Below are 18,632 nucleotides of genomic sequence, written 5' to 3'. Positions count from 1 at the left end.
AAACTCATTTTTGAATACCCTATTTCCACATGGCACTAAACTCCATGCATTATGCTGTGATCACAGCACAGATTGTACTTGGTTTAGGTGAGCTTAGTAGGCAGACTGAGATGTGTTGGTTTTGCAAGATGCCAAAATGCTATTCCTCTGCCAGATGCTCTCTGACCTATCTTTATCCTCTACTTTTGTCTATCGATTAAACCCCTAAGTGGCTGTATTGGTCAGGGTTCTCCAGAAGCAGAATCAATAAGGTATATAGATAGAGAGATAGATGAGCGGGAATTTATTAGTGGCAATTGCTCACACGATTATACAGGCTGAGAAGTCCCATGACAGGCCATCTGCAAGCCAGAGACCCTGAGATACTGGTAGTATGGGACAGTCCAAGACAAAGGCCTCAGAACCAGCGAAGCTGATGGTATACCTATCAGTCTGAGGCCAAATGCCTGAGAACCCAAAGAGGTGCTGGTGTTAGTTCTGGAGTCCAAAGGCTGGGAAGCCTGTACCTGTTACCCAAGGATAGGAGCAGAAGAGTGTATCCAAGATCCAGCAGACAGATGGGCACATTCAGTTTTTCCATGTTTTTGTTCTTTCTGGACCCCCAGCAGTTTGGATGATACTTGCCCACATTGAGGGCGAATCTTTCCCACCTAGTCCACTCAGAATTACATGCTAGTCTCCTCTGTAAACACCCCCAGAGACACACCCCAAAATAATGCTTTACCAGGTTTCTAGGTATTCTTTAATCTAGTCAAGTCAACACCTAAAAGTAACTATCACAGTGGCTAATTCCTAAGGCTTTTAGTTTCCGTTAGCCCTGACAGGTTCTCCAGAAGTACAGTAGACAGGCTTTGTTTTCTTTTTTTCTTTTGAGACATGGTTTGGGTCTGTCACCCAGGCTGGAGTGCAGTGGTGCGATCATGGCTCACAACAGCCTTGACCTCCTGGGCTCAAGCAGTCCTCCCACTTTAGCCTCCCTGGTAGCTAGGACTACAGGTGTGTACCACCACGCCTGGATAATTTTTTTTTGTATATTTTGTAGAGACAGGGTTTCACTGTGTTTCCTAGGCTGGTCTCGAACTCCTGGCCTCAAGTGATCCACCTGCCTTACCCTCCCAAAGTACTGGGATTATAGGAGTGAGCCACCGCACTTGGTCCAACAGTCTTGATAATAGCCTGACCTGCTTTCTCCTAGTGCATCCACTCTGGGAGAGCGTGGACCTGGTTCCCGGGGGTGATCGACAATCACCCATCAACATTCGGTGGAGGGACAGTGTTTATGATCCCGGCTTGAAACCGCTCACCATCTCTTATGACCCAGCCACCTGCCTCCACGTCTGGAATAATGGGTACTCTTTCCTTGTGGAATTTGAAGATTCTACAGATAAATCAGGTGAGGGCAAGATCTGGTGGTCTTGTAAGGAGTTAAAGAAACAGTGTCGTGTTAACACGGACACATCAAACTCTTGCCATGACAGTATTGACCTCTTTGTTAGCAATGGCAAGGAACTCATTGATCTTAACTTTTTGAATGTGTGGAAAAAATTCCTTCTAGTTTTTATGCATATTTTCTTCAACTAGTATAGGTAATATTTTTAATTAATAAATTTCTCTCTCTCTCTCTATGTAGAGATTTATAATTGGTATACAGCATAGGTGTGAAATGGAAGTTTTGCCAGAAATTTATTTTGTATGTGTATGTTGAATATGTACTAATTTTTTCCTTTGCTTGTTGACTTTACGAGAACTTTTACATTAAACAGTAACACTGTTTAATCAGATTTAACTTAGCACATTACAATACACTTGAAATGGGGCCAAAAGAATAGTCACGTGTGTATTAGGTTGCAAAGACTAGTCATATATTAGAGAAATGGAAATTATGATCTGGTAATTTTGTTAAATAAACAGTGTTACCTACCTAGTTTAAAAGAACACTTTAAAAGAGTTTTTCAAATTCAAATAGTATATTGATTTTGAATCTTTTTCTAACCTTCCTGGATATAAACTAATGTGAATGATTTCAAAGTTTACCTGAAACTTCTTAGTGTCTGTGGAAGATAGAAAGTGGCAAATTTTGTGAAGATTTATTTTCCCTTTTTTTGTTGTTGTTTGCGTGTTTGTTTTACTGCATTTGATGATGTCAAATAGTCCAAATTAGTCTCAAAATAATTATTATTTGAAATAGTTTAAAGTAGTCATCACCTAGTGGTAATTTTGCCAACTTTCCCCCATACCCCTCCATATCCCTCACTCCCCACTGCAGGATCCAAAGGCGTTTTTGGTTGTCACAACTTGGGAAACAAAATTGGCGTCTAGAGTGTCAAAGTCAGGCATGCCACTAAAGATCCTGCAGTGCGCCAAATAACCTTAACGAAGAGTTATCTAGCCTCCAGTATCAATAGAGCTAAAACTGAGAAATCTTGATCTCAAGGAAACTTGTTTTCTCTCATGAATGTTAGGAAATGAGTCCATAAAAATGATAATGAGGCCAGGCGCGGTGGCTTACGCCTGTAATCTCAGCACTTTGGAAGGCCGAGGTGGGCAGATTGCCTGAGCTCAGGAGTTCGAGATCACCCTGGGCAACATGGTGAAACCCCGTCTTTACTAAAATACAAAACATTAGCCAGGTGTGGTGGCGCATGCCTGTAATCCCAGCTACTTGGGAGGCTGAGACAGGAGAATTACTTGAACCCGGTAGGCAGAGTTTGCAGTGAGCCGTGATCACACCACTGCACCCCAGCCTGGTGTCAGAGTGAGACTCTGTCTCAGAAAAAAAAAAAAAAGTAAATATTCACGCCTGCATTTATCCTGGCTCTGAGTCTCAACTGTGTCTTTATTTTCTTTGTATTTTGCTAGTGGTGCTCTGATTCTTATCTACCCATTTGCATGAGTAATCTGAGATGGAAAACAAGGCTCTGATACTTAGACATGGCACTCTGGCCCAACTACAAACAGACTGCTCCTCCAATGGGCTTAATCTGTCTCTGGTTTTCTCCCTTCTGATATATTTCTCTGCTATGATTCAGAAGGTATTTGAGTCTGTCTTTAAGAGTTTAGGTGTCTCCATGTCCCCAGCTTTCCTTTTTCCTCTAGGGTATGACACAGCCCCCAAACCATGAACATCTTACTTTCATATCTCAAAGTAGGAAATTCTTTTTCCTCCCAGATTCATGGGCATCTTTCTTCCCCCCCTTTTTTTGCATAAAGTTATTTATTTAAATTTTATATCTGTGAATTCACAGGTTGATGTGTTTCATTATATTGTTTCTAACTCTCTTAAAGTAACTTACTATATAAGTAAAAGCTTCTTGTACCACGTAAAACCATCTCGTGTGCCATCAGTGGTATATGTACCATGCTTTGGGAAACATTGTTTAAAGCAATCTGGGTCTGTTGGTGGAACAGCTAGAGAAGGGAGGAATAAAAAAGATAAGAAAGAAAATTGATATTGATGTATGTTCTTTTAAAATATATTTAGTGGGTATAAGTTTAGTTTTGTTTTGTTACATGGATATATTGTGTAGTGGTGAAGTCTGGGCTTTTAGTATACCCATCATCACGCATCTTTCTTAATTTCCCCAAAACTCTAGAGTGTGCCCCCTTCTCAACTGGAAGCCCATAATATTACCTTGTTTATACGGATTCCAGAAATCTTCAAAACAACAAGCTAAATTCCTGTGTTTTGGATGACTATCTGGCACTCTGGTGAGCTCTACTTGTCCCCTTGGGGCTCTACCATTATCCCTGCCAGATGTAAACTAATGGGCAGACCCAGTCTACAGGATACCAACTCTCATCCATTTACTCCGCATGCATAGCAATCCTTTTGAATTCTCAACCCCATCTAGGGTCCTAGCAGCCTGCTTTCTTCTGGAGATCCTTGGTATTGGTCAGCTTTCTAAAGCCCTTGACAGTATAGGGACTCTCTGTTGCCAATATATCATTGCTTCGTTGGGTTGGAAGTCTTAGAAAGTTGCTTAATGAGTTTCTTAACCAAGTGACTTGAGCCCAAGAACTTTTAGAACAAATAGCTGTTTTACTTTTTAGTCCTCTCTTTTTCTTTTGAACAACAGATTCTAGAATTCTTTTTTTTTTTTTTTTTTTTGAGACAGGGTCTCGCTCTGTTGCCCAGGCTGGTGTGCAGTGGCATGATCGCAGCTCACTGCAGCCTCAACCTCCTGGACTCAAGCAGTCCTCCCACCTCAGTCTCCTGAGTAGCTGGGACTACAAGCGTGGACTACATGTGCCACCACGCTTGGCTAATTTTTTTGTTTGTTTGTTTGTTTTTGTTTTTGTTTTTGAGACGGAGTTTTGCTCTTGTTGCCCAGGCTGAGTGCAGTGGCGTGATCTCAGCTCACTGCAACCTCTGCCTCCCGGGTTCAAGTGATTCTCCCACCTCAGCCTCCTGAGTAGCTGGGATTACAGGCGCCTGCCACTACACCCTGCTAATTTTTGGTATTTGTAGTAGAGACAGGGTTTCACCATGTTGGCCAGGCTGGTCTCGAACTCCTGACCTCAGGTGATCCACCCCCCTGGTCTCCCAAAGTGCTGGGATTATAAGCGTGAGCCACCGCACCTGGCCTTTTTGTTTTTCTTGAAATGGTGTCTGACTCTGTCGCCCAGGCTGGAGTGCAGTGGTGTGATCTTGGCTCACTGCCACCTTCACCTCCTGGGTTTAAGCAATTCTCCCACCTGAGCCTCCTGAGTAGCTGGGATTACAGGCACATGCCATCATGCCTGGCTAATTTTTGTATTTTAGTAGAGACGGGTTTCACCATGTTGTCCAGGCTGGTCTCAAACTCCTGACCTCAAGTGATCTGCCCATCTTGGCCTCCCAAAGTGCTGAGATTATAGGCGTGAGCCACTGCGCCTGGCCCCGGCTAATTTTTGTGTTTTTTGTAGAGATGGGGTTTCACTGTGTTGCCCAGACTGGTCTTGGATTCCTGAGATCAAGTGATCCTCCCACCTCAGCCTCCCAAAGTGCTTGTATTACAGGTGTAAGCCATGGATCTAGGCCTCGAGAATTCTTATCTACCCATTTGCATGAGTAATCTGAGATGGAAAACAAGTCATCCACGTTTTCGTCATAATAGCTTCTTTTTAGATACCTACAAACCGAACCGACTAATTCACCCCTTGACCATGTCTTCCCTAGGTGTGTCAATCACACACTTACAAAATATGCAAGAAAAATTGTAGAGAGTTTGCTAATTTTTTTCTTGTTTGGTTAGAAAGAACTAAAACTGATAGCCCTTTTAAATTATGCTTTAATAATTATTTTCTTTAAGATAGCATCAAATACTAATAGAAAGTTAGTAATTACCTAACTTTCTCTCTCTCTCTCTCTCTTTTTCCACCTTTCAGTGACTGCCTCTTATTTCCTGCTTATTCTTCGTTGCTATTTCTCCATGTTGTTGCAAATCAATAGCATGCAAAGAGGAAAAAAGAGTGAATGAACATAAAAAATAAAAAGTGAAAGAAAGCAAAGACATTCTAGAAACAAAGAAAGGCAAGAAACAATTCTAGAAAAGTAAAAACCTAATAAATATCGATGTCTATAAATTTCAAAGAAAAAACCCTAAGAAATGCTGCCACAGTGTGCTTTATGAGGATTGGAATAAAGAAAAGGAGCTGGGGAAGGTATGTGACAAAAACGTCATACCAGTCCTTTTGGGATGCAGCTAAAGCAGTGCTTAGAGGGAAATTTATAGATGAAAATGCCTATAATAGAGAAGAACTTTCTCAAGTCGGTATCTCAGCTTTCCACCTTAAGAAACTAGAAAAAGAACAAACTAAACCCAAAAGCAAGTAGAGAGAAGGACATAATAAAGAACGAGCAGAGATCAATGAAATCAAAAGTTGGTTCTTTGGGAAGATCAAGAGTTGACAAACTTTTAACTGGGGGAGACCAAGAGAAAAATAAAAGACAGAAGACTCAAATTACTAAACTCTGGAATGAAAAAGAGAACAACATGACCTACCTTAATAGGATTATAAGAGAAGGTATGTGAACATCTCATACCGCAGTCCTCTGCTGGGCGTTATTTAGTATTTGGTTCCCCTGAGTAGGACACTGTTACTGATTTGAATGAGTGCATATAAGAGAGTCGAAATACTGTGGGGAAGGGCACTAAATTATCCCTGGATGATCCCTGTCAATTATCATGTCCTCTGGAATTTCTCTTATTGGCACTGTCAATAGGCATTCAAGAGATGGAGAGGTGAGTGCCTTTGTTCTCCTCCTCAGGGTGCTTCCTGCTCCATCCTGCTTCATCCTGCTTCCCTGACTTTACACTCCTCTGGGGCAGTGCCAGTGAACCTAGTAAGAATGCTTTCACAAACATTTTAAGTTCTCCTTCCCTGTTTTGGTCCTACATTTACTTTAAAACACACGTACACAGTTTAAAACACACGTACACAGTTTAAAACACATGTACACAGTTTAAAACACACATACAGTTGAATGATTTTTAAAGGAAATTTACAAGAGTTGTGCAACCATCACTATAATCTAATTTTAAAACATTTCCATCACCCCAGAAGCATTCCTCCTGTCCATTTCCTGCATTTGCTTTTATCTGTATGGGTTCTGTGTATTTCCTTTCTCTTCACCATCCCTTTCTCTGTCAGCTTCTTCTCTTTCACATTGAAAAGCAAAAGGAGGGAGTGAATATTACAGATTGCTTACTACCAGCCAGACTCTCTGCTGAATGTTTTATATTTGTCATGTAATTTTTTACAAGTTTAATCCTTTCTCAGAGCATGGAAAGAATAAAATATCAGGCCAAGCATGGTGGCTCATGCCTGTAATCCCAGTGCTTTGGGAGGCCGAGGTGGGTGGATCGCTTGAGGTCAGGAGTTCGAAACCAGCATGGCCAACATGGTGAAACCCCTTCTCTACCAAAATACAAAAATCAGTCGGGCATGGTGGCACACGTCTGTAATTCCAGCTTCTCAGGGAGGCTGAGGCAGGAGAATCGCTTGAACCTGGGAGTTGGAGGTTGCAGTGAGGCGAGATTGTGCCACTGCACTTCAGCCTGCGCAACAGAGTGAGACTCCGTCTCAAAAAAATGAAAAAATAAAAGAATAAAATATCAACAACCTCAAATATATAAGTATATATTTATTTGATATGTGTTGTGACTGCTCTGCTTTCCAATTCACTATCTTCTGTCTACCTGCCTCATTTCTTTGTTTCTTTCTTTTTTTTCTGTAGAGACTGGGTCTCACTATGTTTTTCAGGCTGCTCTCAAACTCCTGGCCTCAAGTGATCCTCCCACCTTGGCCTCCCAGAGTGCTAGGATTATAGGTGTGAGCCACTGCTAGGCCTGCCCCATTTCTTGATGACTATATTTCCTTCTTTCCTGCATTCATCTGCCCCACCCAACCCCACCTTTTTACTTTAATCTTGCTGAGGTTACCAGTGACTTCCCAATTAACTAGCCTGACAGCTGCTTGACAGTCGATTTTTCTCTCTCTCTTCTTTCCTTTCCTTTTCTTTTCTATTTTTTTATTTTTAATTTTTTTAGAAAGAGTCTTGCTCTGTCGCCCAGGCTGGAGTGCAGTGGCGCGATCTCGGCTCACTGCAAGCTCTGCCTCCTGGGTTCAAGCGATTCTCCTGCCTAAGCCTCCAGAGTAGCTGGGACTACAGGCACCTGTCACCATGCCCAGCTAATTTTTTTGTATTTTTGGTAGAGACAGGGTTTCACCGTGTTAGCCAGAATGGTCTTGATTTCCTGACCTGGTGATCTGCCCGCCTCGGCCTCCCAAGGTGCTGGGATTACAGGCATGAGCCACCGCGCCCAGCCAAAAACGTCTTATCTGGGCCAGGCGCAGTGGCGCAACTGCCTGTAATCCCAGCACTTTGGGAGGCTGAGATGGGTGGATCTCTTGAGCTTAGGAGTTCGAGACAAGCCTGAGCAACATGGCAAAACATCGTCTCTACAAAAAAATAAAAATAAAAAATTAGCCTGGCATGGTGGTGCATGCCTGTAGTCCCAGCTACTCAGGAGACTGAGGTAGGAGAATGGCTTGAGCCCAGGAGGAAGAGGTTGCAGTGAACTGACATTGTGCCACTGCACTCCAGCCTGGGCGACAGAGTAAGACCCCGTTTCAAAAAACAAAAACAAAAAAAAACCACTTGTCAATATTTTGCCTATAATATATTGGTAATAATGTGTGTGTGTGTGTGTGTGTGTGTGTGTGTATGTGTTTGAGACAGAGTCTCGTTCTGTCACTCAGGCTGGAGTGCAGTGGCACGATCTTGGCTCATCGCAACCTCCACCTCCTGGGTTCAAGTGATTCTTGTGCCTCAGCCACCTGAGTAGCTGGACTACAGGCATGGGCCACCATGCCCAGCTAATTTTATTTTTTGTATTTTTAGTAGAGATGGGGTTTCACCGTGTTGGCCAGGCTGGTCTCAAATTCCTGATCTCAGATGAGCCACCCACCTCAGCCTCCCAAAGTGCTGGGATTACAGGTGTGAGCCACCAGGCCCGGCCAGTGTGTTTTTTCAGTTGACATATTTGTATATATTTACCAGGTACAATGTAATCTTTTGATATATGTATGCATGGTGGAATGAGATTATATCAAGCAATGAAAATATTCATCACCTCACGTGCTTACCATTTTTTTTTTGTAGTGAGAAAATCTACTGTTACTCTTTTAGTAATTTTGAAATGTGCAATACATTATTATCAAGTATGGTCACCATGCTGTGCAATAAATCTTGAAAACATATTCTTCCTAACTGAAGCTTTGTACCTTTTGACCAACATCTCCCAGGTGATCGTTTTTGACTTGCAAATTTCCTATTCCATTTCAATGAAAGGGAAGGCAACACTAGTATCTTCAAAAATTGAAAAGCAAAGTGTCCGTGCATAAAAAAAGAAGGATCCCTTTATCCCCATATTTCAGTATTATAAAGTCATGTTGGATAAATATGCTGAGAGAAATTTGCATTTTATTGCACACAAAAGAAAACTGGACACAATAATATAGGATATAAAATTAAGTCAAGAATTGGCCTTTAACAATTGTTTGTAGCTTGTTATGTAGTTAAATCTTGATGTTATTTGGTCTTGTCCTTATACGTGCATTGACTTCATGAAAATCAAATTTATAATCACTTGTATATAATTCAGTGTAATCCATTTAAGACAGTTCACATGGAGGGTCCACTGGAGATTTGGCCTTTCACCCACATTTCCCCACTGCACAAATAACTCTTCCCTGAATTGTTGGATGTGCCATTTTAGTGATCAAGGGAGGACCCCTGGAACACAACTACCGATTGAAGCAGTTCCATTTTCACTGGGGGGCCATCGATGCCTGGGGTTCTGAGCACACCGTGGACAGCAAATGCTTCCCAGCAGAGGTATGTTGAGAAGGTCAGGAACAGTGACAACTGTAGAGAAGTGGGGATAATTCTGAACTTTTAGTTGTAAGAAATTCTCAGAAAGAATCAGGTGATTCCTATAAATGCTAAATAGCTTTCTCAGGCAGTTTTGATCATTCTCAGCTAAGACATGTAAACATGTTCACTTCTCTCATCTCAAATAATATAGTTGAAATGAACCTTAAGATCCTGAAACTGAATTCTTCTGGAATTCGAAGGTGGACTCAAATAGTAGCCCAAAGTAATAACCCAGGGAACACTGTGGAGCCGCAGGTCGAATTAATGCAAGTTTGCAGTGGTGGGAGCCTAAATGAAGGCTGTGGCAATAGAAATAGAGAGAAAGAGCAAGATTTATCAAGCGTTTCTGAAATTAAAGCAACAGGACTTGAAGGTGGGGTTCTCTTCAGGATGGGAGAAGGCGAAGTTAACCATGATTTCGTGGTGTCTCACTTGGGAGGCTGGGTGATAATGCATTCATAACTGGTGGATGAGGAATAATTTGTAGGGAAATAAAGGGAGATTTTAAGGAAATAGAATTTCTTCTTACAACTTTTTTCCTAATTCAGTTGTAAATGTTATGTAAAAAATAAAAGCACATTTAAAAATTTATTTTATATTTGTTTCATTTTATTTTGTTTTGTGAGACAGGGTCTCACTCTGTCACCCAGGCTGGAGTGCATGGTTCACTGCAGCCTCGACCTTAAGCAATCCTCCCACCTCAGACAACAGGCGCACACCACTATGCCCTGCTAATTTTTTTTTTTTTTTTGAGATGGAGTCTTGCTCTGTTGCCCAGGCTGGAGTGCAGTGGCATAATCTCAGCTCACTGCAAGCTCCGCCTCCCAGGTTCACGCCATTCTCCTGCCTCAGCCTCCCGAGTAGCTGGAACTACAGGCACCTGCCACCGTGCCCGGCTAATTTTTTTTATTTTTAGTAGACACAGGGTTTCACCGTGTTAGCCAGGCTGGTCTCGATTTCCTGACCTCGTAATCTATCCGTCTCGGCCTCCCAAAGTGCTGGGATTACAGGCGTGAGCCACCGCGCCCGGCCTGCCCTGCTAATTTTTAAATTTTTTGGTAGAGACAGGGTTTCACTATGTTGTCCAGGCTGGTCTCAAACTCCTGGGTTCAAGTGATTCTCCCACCTTGGCCTCCCAAAATGCTGAGATTACAGGTGTGAGCCACCACACCCAGCCTAAAAGCACATTTTAAATGGTTATTCCTTGAAGAAAAATTTGTCTTTAACTCCTGTGTAATTTCCATATGGAGGATCTATTTCTCTCAATATAAAGATCGTCTCTCCTGTAGATGCAAGTGGATTTTGAATATTGGTATTTCATGCAAATCAAGATGGGACTGGACAGATGTTGATTGCTCACTGAAGTGTCACTTTGTTATGTGAATTTTCTATTTTTCTCCCAAATAAATCCCTTCATTCTAAAATAATATTAATTGCTGCTCTTGCCTAAATTTCTCCCTGATCTTTGTTTCTATCTCATCTTGCACCATGTTGTCATATGGTTTTCTTAGTGGCTTTACTTTGGGTGAGGAAACATGTTTAAATGTCGTAGGTTGACTGAGGCTGTGGGTTTATTCTGGAGAGATTTTGTGTAGTCATGTGTTAACCCTCTTTCCATGGTGTTTCAGCTGCACTTAGTGCATTGGAATGCAGTCAAATTTGAAAACTTTGAGGACGCAGCACTGGAAGAAAATGGTTTGGCCGTGATAGGAGTATTTTTAAAGGTAAAAAATTTCACCAACTTTAAATGATGTGTTGTATTCTAGAATGGAAAGATAGAACATTATAATATTGTTATTTACTTTAAGAATATTGGGATCCATACATTGGTAAGATAAATAGTGTTTGAAATACAGGATTGTATGGCCAGGCATGGCAGCTCACGCCTGTAATCCCAGCACTTTGGGAGGCCAAGGCAGGTGAATCACAAGGTCAGGAGTTCAAGACCAGCCTGGCCAACATAGTGAAAACCCATCTCTACTAAAAATACAAAAAAATTAGCCAGGCGTGGTGGTGGACGCCTGTAATCCCAGCTACTTGGGAGGCTGAGGCAAGGAGAATCACTTGAACCTGGGAGACGGAGGTTGCAGTGAGCTGAGATTGCACCACTGCACTCCAGCCTGGTGACAGAGTGAGACTCCGTCCCAAAAAAAAAGAAATACAGGATTGTTAAGAATATATTTTAGGCCCACGCACAGTGGCTTATGCCTGTAATCCCAGCACTTTGGGAGGCTGAGGCAGGCAGATCACTTGAGGTCAAGAGTTTGAGACCAGCCTGGTTTCCATGGGGAAATTCTATTTCTACTAAAAATACAAAAATTAGCCGGGCATGGTGGTGTGCACCTATAATCCCAGCTACTCGGGAGGCTGAGGCAGGAGGATCGCTTGAGCCTGGGAGGTGGAGGCTGCAGTAAGCCAAGATTGTGCCACTGCACTCTGGCCTGGGCAACAGAGAGAGACTCTATCCCCTGCACCACCAAAAAAAGAATATATTTTGAATGGTATAAAAATGCACAGCCCAATAGAGTGGTCACAAGCCACATGTGGCAATTGAGCACTTGAAATGTGTCTACTGCAATTGTGGAACCATTTTTCATTTTATTTAATTTTAATTCCAATTTAAGAACTTATACTTAAACGAAGCAGGGGGCACCTTTCTCTGCAGGCATGCTGACCTTGTCAGCAAACAGCCTGCTCATGTGTTCCCTAATTTAATTCAGTAATATTTATAAAATTATAAACTACAAGTTTAAGTGTAATTTCAGTCATGCAGTTTGTTTTTATGTATTTTAATTCACATTCTGTTACAGTTTCTACAGTGAGATGTCCATTGTTTATAATATTTTCTTATTTGTTGTTCTTTAGCTAGGCAAACATCATAAAGAGCTACAGAAATTAGTGGATACTTTGCCGTCAATTAAGCATAAGGTACTATTTGTTTTCCATAATTACTTGAAATGTACTTTTATGTTTCAATCTCAGAGTGGAGACATTACCAAGGCACTTTGAATTGGGAAGTTTAATTAGGTGAACTGTATTCAGCCTTAGAAGAAAACTGCCATTTATGATCCCAGGGGACAGAAGTCATGATTCTGTGGGTAGGCAGTGAGCTTTTTGGTTTTGCCGCGGTGCCGCTGAGGACTTGGGGACTCAGGAACATATTGCTGTCCCCTCCTCTGTTCCTGACACCAGCTCCTTCTAAGTCCTTGCGAACACACCCAGAGCAGCCTTCTTTTCTGTAGCTGCCATCCCACAGGCAGGGAGCAGAGAGCATTTCTACAGAAACTTGCCTTGTCCAGCTGGAAAGAACAGTAATCCACATCCTTCAGGTCAGATGCCTTTGTCTAGTCCCCCAGTATTAATTCTTCAATATTCAGAATCTCAAAGGGCTGCTCTGTGGAGGCCCATATATTCTCTCCTTCTCCCTCTCATCCCCCACTGTATCCCTCTGGTCCCCACCTCTTTCCCTGTCCTTTCCTCTCTGGAAGCCCATATATTATCTCCCCTCATCCCCCACTCTCTCCTTCTGGTCCCTACCTCTTTCCCTCTCCTCTCCTCTCCTCTCCATTTTCCTCTTTTTCCCTCTCTTTCCTTTTAGTCCAGGTTTCTGGCTCCTCCTCATCTGCATTTCTTCCTAAAAGGACAAGCCTCTCTTGAAAATGCAAAGCCTCCTTCTTTATGCAATGGCCGCTGTCTGAAACCTCTCAACAAAACTCAGAGGAGACTGCCTGCTGGAGCCTCACTAGAATTGAGAGATCAAATGGTTTTCGTTGTTTTCCTACTGCAGAATATAAAAAATACACAGTTAATTGCAGAAACAAAGCCTGGGCATGATTCCATCCTAAGCAGCAATTCTTCAGGTAGCTGCCCAGAAAGGCCCGGAGCTCCTCTGGACCACTGCTCATCTCCACATACTCCCTGAGAACCATCACCTCGTTGTCCGATTCCTGAGTGGTTTTCACCATTAAATAATGACTCAGTTATCTCTTCTCTTGGCCAGGTTACCCTTGTGGAATTTGGGTCATTTGACCCTTCCTGCCTGATGCCCACCTGCCCAGATTACTGGACCTACTCAGGGTCTCTGACCACCCCACCCCTCTCCGAGTCTGTCACCTGGATCATTAAGAAGCAGCCAGTAGAGGTTGATCATGATCAGGTACGTTCTCTCCACAATTTCAATCTAAGGAAATCCTTGTCTGCCCATTTAAAACAGGGCTGGGCTCAGAGTGTGGCATCAGTTTTAACATCTTGTAATGCTTATACATTTCTATTGAAGTGTACCAACGTCTTGTCTCAGTTTGGACATGAATTTGGGGATGTTTCAAATTAACTAGAGAGAAGAGTTAAAACACAGAACATAAGCTTTTTACATCTATATTTGACAATTACATATGTCTTCTTATGCCTTGTGTATTTTATATATAAATATTAAACTCTACAAAATCAAGACCGTTTTAAAGGAAAGAATGAAGGCTGGAAATGAATGTGTTCAAAAGTGTTTAAAATCCTTAAGGGAATTCTACTGTAGAATCTCAGAATAAATATAGAATTCAACAGTGTTTGTCCAGAAACTGTAATGTAAGTCCGTTTTTTGAACTTGGGTTCTATTTTTCCCTTAGAAACTAAGCCTAAGTAGTAGTTACTATGCAAACACTCAAAATCCTGTATAATGTATAATATAACTAAACTACAATAATATTTACTCATACTTGTTTTATGGGATTTTTATTGATTACAAAGCATTTTCATAAGAGAAAAAGCTTCCAAATTATTTTTATGAAGCCAGCATAACTGATACCAACACTCACCAAAGATTGGAACCCCCTCTAAAGAATATAAAAGAAGAAAAAAGCTAAAAAGAAAGTATTAGAAACAGAATCCAGCAGATTCATCAGAAGAAATACATACTTTGTCCAAGTAGCTTTTACTCCAGTAATATGAGAATGGTTCATTGTTAAGAATGATATTAATATAATTCATTCTATCAGTGGATCTAAATAGAAAAATCATATTATCATTTCCAAGGAAGTTAGAAAGACATTTGTAAAGATCACCATTCCGTTTTTGAAAATTTTTAATAAAACAGAGCTGAATAGAGACTTCCCTATCTTGATAAAAGAGATTGATTTCAGTTCAAAAGCAAATAGTAGATTTTCTTTTTTTTTTTGAGACGGAGTCTCGCTCTGTTGCCCAGGCTGGAGTGCAGTGGCCAGATCTCAGCTCACTGCAAGCTCCGCCCCCTGGGTTTACGCCATTCTCTGGCCTCAGCCTCCGGAGTAGCTGGGACTACTACAGGCGCCCGCCACCTCGCCCCGCTCGTTTTTTGTATTTTTTAGTAGAGACGGGGTTTCACCGTGTTAGCCAGGATGGTCTCGATCTCCTGACCTTGTGATCCGCCCGTCTCGGCCTCCCAAAGTGCTGGGATTACAGGCTTGAGCCACCGCGCCCGGCCGCAAATAGTAGGTTTTCAATGGAAAGGATTGTTACCGTATTAAGTTTTATATTAAGTTATTCATTCTGGAAGTAGCCAGTGCAGTTAGACCGGAAAATAAAAAATAAATTAGAGAAACAATAAAAAACTACTACAAAAATCAGAGATAATTTGGTAATCAGTGGAATACAATATTAATTTCTAGAAATCAATACATTTGACATACATAAATCACAATCAGCTAAAAGATATGATATAAAGATATAATGTAAGAAGGGCCCCTATTTATAATGGAAACAAAAATATAAAATACTTTGGAATAATTTTAACAAGGAACGTTAATAAGAAAACTTAAAATGTTCCTGGAGGATACAAAAGAAGACTTGAATTAATAAAGTTAACACATTATAGGATCAAAAGACATAAAGACACCTTTTTTGTCATAAATTACAACCTGTCATTCTCCATGACTTATTTATTCACCATAAATTTAATGTGTTCCCAATAAATATGCCAATAGGATTTTTAAATCGATATGCTATTTCTAAACTCATGAATAAAGACAAACACATAAATAACCAGGGAAAATTCTAGAAAAATACGGGATAATTAGACTCACAAGGTTATAAAGCCTCAATAATTAAATAGCATGTTACTGGCATATGGATAAATAGATCAATCGAGGGAAGTATATTAGCATTCTCCAGAGAAACAGAACCAATAGGATAGATATTGTATTAGTCCATTTTCACACCGCTATAAAGAACTACCTGAGACTGGGTAATTTATGAAGAAAGGATGTTTAATTGACTCACAGTTCCACAGGCTTAACAGGAAGCATGACTGGGAGGCCTCAGGAAACTTAAAATCATGGCAGAAGGGAAAAGGGAAGCAAGGACCTTCTTCACATGGTGGCAGGAGAGAGAGAGAGAGATGGAGGAAGTGCCACAGACTTCTAAACCATCAGATCTCGTGAGAACTCTTTCACTATCATGAGAACAGTGAGGAGGAAATCCACCTCCATGATCCCCTCCCCTGACACGGGGGATTACAATTGAACGTGGGATTTGGGTAGGGACACAGGGCCAAACCATACCAGATATAGATAAAGATTAAAAAAAATTAAGAAAGACGAAGTTGATAAAGTTAGATAAATAACCCTATAAAGGTTAAATAACCTTAACTCTATAACCCTATAAAGATAAATAAAGAAAAAGATAGATAAAGTTTTATCATAAGGTATTGGCCATGTGATTGTGGTGACTAAGAAGTCTTACAATCTGCCATCTGCAAGCTGGAGACCCAGGAAAGACAGTGGTGTAGTTCAAAGGCCTGAGAGCTGGAGAGCTGATAATGTAGATTTCTATCTTGGTCTGAAAGCCTGAGAACCAGGAGCTCCGAAGAGAGGAGACAATTGATGTTCTAGCTCAAGCAACCAGAGCAAATTCAACCTTCCTCTGCCTTTTTGTTCTATTCAGACCCTCAATTTATTGGATGATTCCCATCCACTTTGGGGAGGGCCATTCTCTTTACTCAGTCCACCAATTCAAATCCTAATCTCCTCCAGAAACACCTTCATAGACATACGTAGGCATAGTATTTAACCTGTCTGTGCATCCCATGGCCCAGTCAAGTTGACACATAAAATTAACCATCACAGGAAGAAAATAATAATTTCAGAAATATGTCCAAATACATATGAGAATTTATTTTATGATAAATATAGCATCTCAACTCAGTTGGCAGGAAAGATAGAGTATTCGGTAAATGCTGTTGAGGAACAGTTGAGCAGGCATTTGGGGGAAAAAATTGGATCCACCATTCAGACCTTACACAAGAATACATTCCAGATATATACCACCATAAAAGTACTAGGATAAGCATAGGAAAATCCTTTTATGCCTGCAAATGTATAGGCTTTGTGGCCTGTACATTTAGTCTGTTTCTATTCTTTGGATTAAAAAATTGACATATTTCCTCGACTTATTTTCCTTCTAGAAAAACAAATGGACATAACATTGAAAAACAAAGTAAATACATCAGAGGGTCAGTGGCCCATGTGAGGACTTTGTAAATACAATTTCAACAAAATTTTAAAATTTATTTTTCAATTATATAATTTAAAATTTTATTTTGTATTTTCTGGTCTAACTGTATTGGCTACTTCCAGAATGTAATTTAATATAAAACTTATGGTAACACTGAAAATTTAGTAAGGAAAACAATGCTAGCTGTCCTCTATAATATTATCCTAGTTGCCTATAATTTTACCACTATCATTGTTTGGGGAAATCCTTCTGGTCTCTTGTCTATCCAGATGCACATAAGTCCTTCTGGTCTTTTATCTATATAAATATACACAATTTTTGTATGAAAATGGAATCATTCTGTGCATACCATTTTGCTGCTCTTTTCACTCAGTGATGCCTGGAACATTTATTTTTTTTTTTTAAAGACAATCTCTAGCTGTTGCCCGGGCTGGAGTGTAGTGACGCCATCTCGGCTCACTGCAACCTCTGCCTCCCAGGTTCAAGCAATTCTCCTGCCTCAGCCTCCCGAGTAGCTGGGATTACAGGCGCCCACCACCACGCCCAGCTAATTTTTTGTATTTTTAGTAGAGATGGGGTTTCACTATGTTGGCCAGGCTGGTCTGAAACTCGTGACCTCGTGATCCACCCGCCTCGGCCTCCCAAAGTGCTGGGATTACAGGCATGAGCCACCACTCGCGGCCACATGGAACATTTTATAGATAATGAACATCTTCGGTATTTTTAAGGACTGTATACTAGTTCATTTCATAGATAAATGTCACTTATCTTTGATACTTAGACTATTTCTAATCTTCTGCAATTAGCTGAATAAAGAGAAACATTAACTACTTGTACAGCTTCCTAATTAGTGAGGGCTTTTGTGTGATTTGCCGCTGTGTGATACGTCCATTGCTTGTTTTCAGTCCTAGTTCTGCCTCTTCAGCTCTATTTGCCCTGAAGCCTTTGTTGCAAATGACTCTTCACTTGCTTGTCTACTGTGCCCCAGGCTGTCTTCTCAGTTTGAATGAGGGGAATGTGAATGGATTTTCCTGCTGGCCTGAAGTAAAATATTTCCTTTTTTTTTTTTTTTTTTTTTTGAGACAGTCTCACTTTGTCACCAAGGCTGGAGTGCAGTGGCACAATCTCAGCTCACTGCAACCTCCACCTCCTGGGCTCAGTAGCTGGGATTATAGGTATGCGCCACCACGACTGGCTAATTTTATAATTTTAGTAGAGACAGGGTTTCACCATGTTGGTCAGGCTGGTCTTGAACTTCTGACCTCAGGTGATCCGCCTGCCTTGGCCTCCCAAAGTGCTGGGATTACAGTTGTAGGCCACCACGCCCAGCCTAAGTAAAGTATTTCATAACACAATTGGGTCTGAAACCAAGGGGCTACTGGTCGATACTGCTGCTACATCAGAGAACAAGCCGTTGATATTCTGGGTTGCTCCTTTTGCATTGAGCTATATTGTCTAATATTGTAACCACTGGACACATGTAACCATTTACAGTTAAATATAAGTACATTAAAAGTAAAATTCAGTTCCTCAGTTACACTGGCCACATTTCAAGTGCCCAGTAGCCGTATGTGGCTTGTGACTACCATAATGGACCATGCAGAGAACATTTCCGTCATTGCAGAAAGTTCTATTGGACAGCTGGGCGCGGTGGCTCAAGCCTGTAATCCCAGCACTTTGGGAGGCTGAGACGGGTGGATCACGAGGTCAGGAGATCGAGACCATCCTGGCT

General features: G+C 41.2%; 1 protein-coding gene across 2 annotated transcripts in view; it reads left to right on the top strand.

Annotated features, from left to right (window-relative positions):
- The window catches only part of CA5B (carbonic anhydrase VB, mitochondrial), a 64,276-nt gene that overhangs the window by 43,646 nt on the left and 1,998 nt on the right, over nt 1-18,632 (top strand). For both annotated transcript variants that reach the window (XM_011940263.1, XM_011940262.1), the window contains 5 exons: nt 1,196-1,393; nt 9,264-9,382; nt 11,050-11,145; nt 12,287-12,349; nt 13,422-13,577. In XM_011940263.1, the coding sequence (XP_011795653.1) occupies nt 1,196-1,393; nt 9,264-9,382; nt 11,050-11,145; nt 12,287-12,349; nt 13,422-13,577 (632 nt within the window). The remainder of the gene's footprint in view (nt 1-1,195; nt 1,394-9,263; nt 9,383-11,049; nt 11,146-12,286; nt 12,350-13,421; nt 13,578-18,632) is intronic.

Source organism: Colobus angolensis, unplaced genomic scaffold (assembly GCF_000951035.1).
Source record: "Colobus angolensis palliatus isolate OR3802 unplaced genomic scaffold, Cang.pa_1.0 Scaffold188, whole genome shotgun sequence".
NCBI classification, from domain to species: domain Eukaryota; kingdom Metazoa; phylum Chordata; class Mammalia; order Primates; family Cercopithecidae; genus Colobus; species Colobus angolensis.
The sequence above is the reverse complement of the archived record's forward strand: the minus strand, read 5'-3'. Positions and strand labels throughout refer to the sequence as shown.